The 5,654-nt window shown below is 40.4% G+C and overlaps 1 protein-coding gene across 1 annotated transcript in view; it reads left to right on the forward strand.

Moving 5' to 3' along the window:
• Window positions 1–4,361: 4,361 nt before the first annotated feature.
• Window positions 4,362–5,654, forward strand: part of DAB2 (DAB2, clathrin adaptor protein) — a gene marked incomplete at its 5' end in the record, with an annotated part of 86,054 nt that continues 84,761 nt past the window's right edge. Inside the window, one exon of the mRNA XM_018554385.1 lies at window positions 4,362–4,501. Within this exon, the coding sequence (XP_018409887.1) occupies window positions 4,362–4,501 (140 nt within the window). The remainder of the gene's footprint in view (window positions 4,502–5,654) is intronic.

Below are 5,654 nucleotides of genomic sequence, written 5' to 3' on the forward strand. Positions count from 1 at the left end.
TATACCCCTTTTAAATTCATAATTTAACAAAAATATAACATAGGTCTCTTTATGTCCACACAATATAATTTACAGTATATTATATTAAATACATAGTATATATTAAACCGCAAAATGTTATTGTATACAATTCTTTGGTTTAAAAAGTGTCCTTTTTGGGATATTTTAAATCCTTATAAAGGACTATAACCTGCTTACTTCATCCCCACCCTATCTCAGTGTATAATGAACAAAATGTAGGGACCCCCTAGGTAATTGGTTCCCAAAGTGAAGCCTGGGGATATGTGCTAGGTCATCTGCTATGCTGACTAAGCTGGCCATACACTAGTGGTTTTTCCTTGTTCAGTCCGTGGAGGAAAAAACGTTTAAACAACATGGATGGGGGATTCCCTCTGGCTGCCGTGTTATCATATTCTGGCATTGGCAGATGTGTTGCTGTCAGAATACCAGCCAACTATTTTTGGACCGGTACAGTTGACATAGGTCGAATAATCAACTTTTGTCAAACAGGAGGGGTCCCAAGAGGGCCACACATTGCTCGAATTTCTTTCAGCCAAGTCAGTGGAACTTTGGCAACATTTGAGCAGTGTATGGGCAGCTTAAGTTGTCTCTTTTAGTAGCAACCCCCTGGGTGTTCATGAAGGGGCTGATTTATTTAAAGCAGCTTAGAAACTTCCTGTCCTAGGGTGCCAATGCATACTCACTTTTGTTTTTGTTCTGTAAGTTAGCCCCGGTAGGGGGCAAAACATGTCAGAGGGAGGATCCTGGGTGGCGTTTCTGTGCATGGGCTGAACAATAAAGTTGATTTTACTCTTTGGAAGTGGTGTGCAGCTCCAGAACTTTGCTCACTCACTTTAGTGTATTTGTGTAGGAACAGAAGTCAGCAGATGCAACGTGTATAGATGTTATACATGCTACATGTTAGCATCTTACAAGATTTCTGGCAGGATCAGCAGACATTTCTTATCAAACATATATAACAAAATGCTTTCAGCAGTATATTTAAAAGAATCTAGTTTTGAATATTGTAGGAAAGGGTGAGCACACCTGTTAATTTTAGCCATCTTTCCAAATTGCCACTGGTCCATCTCTCATGCGGAATTTGATTTTGAGCCATGCACGGCAAAAAGTGGGCCAGTGGGAAAGGGTCTGTGTGCCTGAAATTGGATGTCACACGCTGTGCAATACTCAGAAACACAGCAGAGCGGACCGGTGGTAATGACAATGGGGTTGGCTGACATCTGAACTTTTTCCATCAGCACTGCTCATCTCATTGCTTAACAAAATAACCCTGATCATTTTTTATGGAGTTGTCTAGCAGTTTTCAAAGTACATGTGTCATGAGAGAAATATTTGGGTGGCCATTACTGTGCCCCTGCTGAAGATGCGGAAGGCTTGGCTGCCTCTGGGTTCAGTATTTCTGAGTCTGGAAAAAAAATGCAGTAAAGGAAATTCTGAATTTCTGATCTCTATACTTGTTGCGGGTCTTCAGGAAGTCAGTTTTTTGCAAACTTACATTGGTTCAGTTTGGCGCAATGTAAGTATACATATCTGGTATGGGGAACCAATGCAAATGTGCAAAAAACGGACTTACTGGAGTTCTGCCTTATAGTATTCCAAATTAAATTCCAATTATATAAACATTAGGGATGCACAGATACCAGTTCAGATACCAGTTCAGATACCAGTGCCAGTACTTGTCATTTTCACGAGAACTACCAGGGTGGCAGCAGGGACCTGGCTCTGGCACTCCACTGTCCTGAAATCGTATTGTTTGTAGAAAAACTGTCACATGACAATAAACAAAAAGATATCAGTAATTGGTATCGGTATATTAATCGTTAATTTCCGCACCCCTAATATATATATTTTTTTTTTTTTGTATATAACAAATCATACATTAAAATAGGGAAGCATAAATCCCAGGAGCCCCATAGCCAATGCTCCTTAAAAATGACAGCTTCCACCTAACTTGATTTTTTCTCTACTCTAGTAGCTGGGAAAGTATCTGTAATTGTAATTGTACTAAGTACGGTACTTGGTATTTGTGCATCCCTAATAAACATGACAGCCATGCAGACAGTATTTTCTGAGGGACATATCAGCAATGGCAACTCATATTTGGTTTCCTTTCATTAGAGAAAAGGCTTCCTATTTTATCATTTACATTTTTTCATTCATTTGTAATGTATAATTATTCTGTACATATAGGGCATTTAAAGGACAGCTCCAGGAAACAAGTCAAATTATTAAGCTGCTAACGACATCCAGAAACAATTCTGCTTCCCTCCTGATGGTCCTATAACCTCCATTGTGCATGATCTGCTGTGATGGTCAGGTTCTGTCCTCTCTAGCAGACATTACTGCACATAGAGTGCAGTGGGTATTGGTGGCAACCACCAAAATTACAAAAAAAAAGAAATTGATGGTAGATAGACAAAGAAATGTGAAGATGATTGTAAATGGGGAAGGAAAGGTTATGATAGCTAAACTACTACAGGCAGATATAAACAATACATTATTTAATCCAGTTACGAGTTCATTGAAAAATCATAGATTTATTTTTACAAAGAATTAGCATAAGTACCTGATTCTGTTTGATATAATTGTCAAACAGATAATGACATCGGGGAGGCTGTTAACAGCGATATTTCCGTGTTTGCGGAGGACACCAAAATTGGGAGGGTAATAGACACGGACTTAGACACTATAACATTACAGGAGGACCTGGATAAAATAGGGGAGTGGGCATTAATGTGGCAGATGAGGTTTAATGTCGATAAATGCAAAGTAATGCACTTTGGAATTAAAAACATATATTGTATAACAAATGGGTTATACAATTATGGGTATGCCGCTAGGGAATTTATTCAACCTCAAATACTATCTAACTATATGTAATCCTTCCATAATTCCCTTCACAACAGCACAGACTGGAAAACGAAGGGGTCTTTAAATCAGGGCTTTCCATTGGGGCTTGGAGAGAGTGGAGAGCACAGGGATCGCCTCATTGTTGTGCTGCTTGTCCTTTATTGACCAGTCACACGCCAGGGCTGATTCTTGACCAGCCTCTGTTGCTTTATTGCAACATATTCTAAGGGGTAACTGGCCTGGCTGTGCTTTTTGGATCAGAAGAGTGGCTGCACAAAACTGCAAACCCTTTGGCAGGTCAACCACTTCATGAGAGTCCTTGCAATGCCAGGGTGCAGCTAGCAAAGTTAGCAGAATACTAACCTTCATTAAAAGAGGTATTTATTCCAGATATAAAACTTTAATTCTACCTCTTTACAAAACACTGGTTCTTGAGTATGTGGTTCAGTTTTGATCACCGATCCTCAGCAAAGATGTCCTTGAAATAGCAAGAGCTCAGAGAAGGGCAACAATATTAATAAAGGGGATGAAGGACCTAAGTTATGAAGAACTACTACAAAAATTAAACTTGTTCTCTTTGGGGACGAGGTGATTAAGAGAATATATGATCGCAATATACAATTCTTCAATGTCAATTCTTCAGTATCAGGGATATACTGTTTAACCTAAGGATTCTGAAGAAGACACATGGCCATAACATGAAGTTGGATAAGAAGCAAGTGGTTTATTCCCAAACTGCGTAAAGGGTTTTTTTAACTGTCAAAATAGTAAAAATTTGAACATCCTTCCAAAGTTAAAAGTTAAAATTAGATGAGTTACTCAGTTTACAAAGTATGCAGAGGTATAGAAATCCATAGTGATATGTACATACACAGACAAACACACACACACACATACATAAATACGGTAGGTTAAACTAGATGCAGGGCCGGATTTACTCTCTCTGCTGCCCCAAGGCCAGGTTCCTCAATGTGCCCCATAGAGAATCACAGACCTGCAGGCTGCATACAAGTGATCTCGCCGAGATCACTTGTACAAAACAAGCGGCAGCTTTCACACCGTACATTTAGCTGTGCTTGCACCAAAGCAGGGCTAAATGTAGAAAACAACTAACCGCCTGGCACCCAGAACTGCATGTCACAGGCATCGGGAGATAGGAATTCCACACCGCTGCTGGCCCTCTACTCCCTGCTGCTTAGAGGCCAGGCCTTGTTGGCCTTGTGGGAAATCCGGCCCTGACTAGATGGCCTGTGTCTTTTTTCAACCTTACCAACTATGTATATGTATTTCAACAGCATGTTTAGCTAGTCCCTTGGTGATAAACTTTTATATGGAAAATAAAATATGCCCTGAGGTAGTTTAAAGGTAAATTTGGGCTTTAAAAGGCCAAAACAGCACAATAGCATCTAGTGGTTAGGTTTAAAAGAAAGTGCGACACACTCCTTAGTCAGGATCGGAAGTATTATCTAATATTTTTTGGCTGATTGCAGTTCCAGAAAAAACAGATGAATTCCTCTTGGCCAGATTCAAAGGAGATGGAGTACGATATAAAGCCAAATTAATTGGAATTGATGATGTTCCAGAAGCTCGTGGAGATAAAATGAGTCAGGACTCCATGATGAAGCTAAAGGTACGTTTCCTATTCTTGGGTGTCTGTAGCAGAGTAGTGCTGACTAGCCTGCTATATAATGGGGGAGTTTTATATGTTTCCCTGGGCTTTTGCATTCCAGAAACATAAGCACACACTGGGCATCATTTGCTTGTTGAATTGCAAGAATTCCTGGACAAAATTATAAGTGTTTTTCGGATATATGTGTTTGAAATACTGTATGTATGTAGCTAATTGCCTGGAGTTTTGCCGGGGTACCCTAACATGAAAACAATTCCCACATAGAGTGTTTTTGACATCTGAATATTTAAGGGAAGTAACGATCTCACAAACCCAGCATATCACTGCTGCAACAAGAAAAATAGTAATCCAGTTTGAGTGATGCAAGAAGTACAAGGGGCTCGTGGTCTTCTTGCAGTTTTTATTACAAAAGCTTTACAAACATACAGCTGATAGGAAATCCTGTCAGCCTTATGTTTGTAACGCTTTTGCAATAAAGATAATAAAAAGACTGGGAGTGCCCCCAAAACGTCTTGTATCTCACAAGGTCTATAACATTACAAAGGTCATTTATTACTTCTCATATTCTTGATGTCCTTATGTACCCTTTTTGTCCAACACCCATGTGCAGCTCATAGAAGAACAGAGGCAGTGCATCTCCAGGAAAGGAACTAAATTTTGAGTTCCTTATGGGGTCTATTCACTAAGCTGCCGTAGTGAACAAGTGAATGACCGATCTGAAGTGAAGTGAGCCGAACACTGTTCGGCTATTCACTTCAGGCTGGTACGGCTGATTTCAGTCGTACATCGGCTGAAATCAGCCGTACATCGGCTTGCTTCGCGTGGCTTCGGGTCGGCCGAACATGCTCAGCAGGCATTCGGCTCGGCTTTTCTGCTCGGTCCCTCAGAGGGACCGAACAGAACAGAAAAAGAGTGAAAAAAGTTAAAAAAAAGTAAATAGAAAACGATTGTGCGGAGCTAGCAGTGACAGCTAGCTCCTCCCAATAGTTTCCTATTGTCCGGCGGCTCTGCTGCTGTAAAAAAAAAAACGGAAAAAAAAAACTCTCCCGGGCGCTCTGGGAGCCTCCCGCTCCCGGCCACCCAGGAGAGAAACACCGCTGTGTCTTTTTTTTTCTTTATTCTGACACGAGCAATGTCAGAATATAAAAAAAAA

The sequence above is a fragment of the Nanorana parkeri genome, unplaced genomic scaffold, assembly GCF_000935625.1.
Source record: "Nanorana parkeri isolate BGI_ZX_2015 unplaced genomic scaffold, ASM93562v1 scaffold156, whole genome shotgun sequence".
Lineage (NCBI taxonomy): Eukaryota > Metazoa > Chordata > Amphibia > Anura > Dicroglossidae > Nanorana > Nanorana parkeri.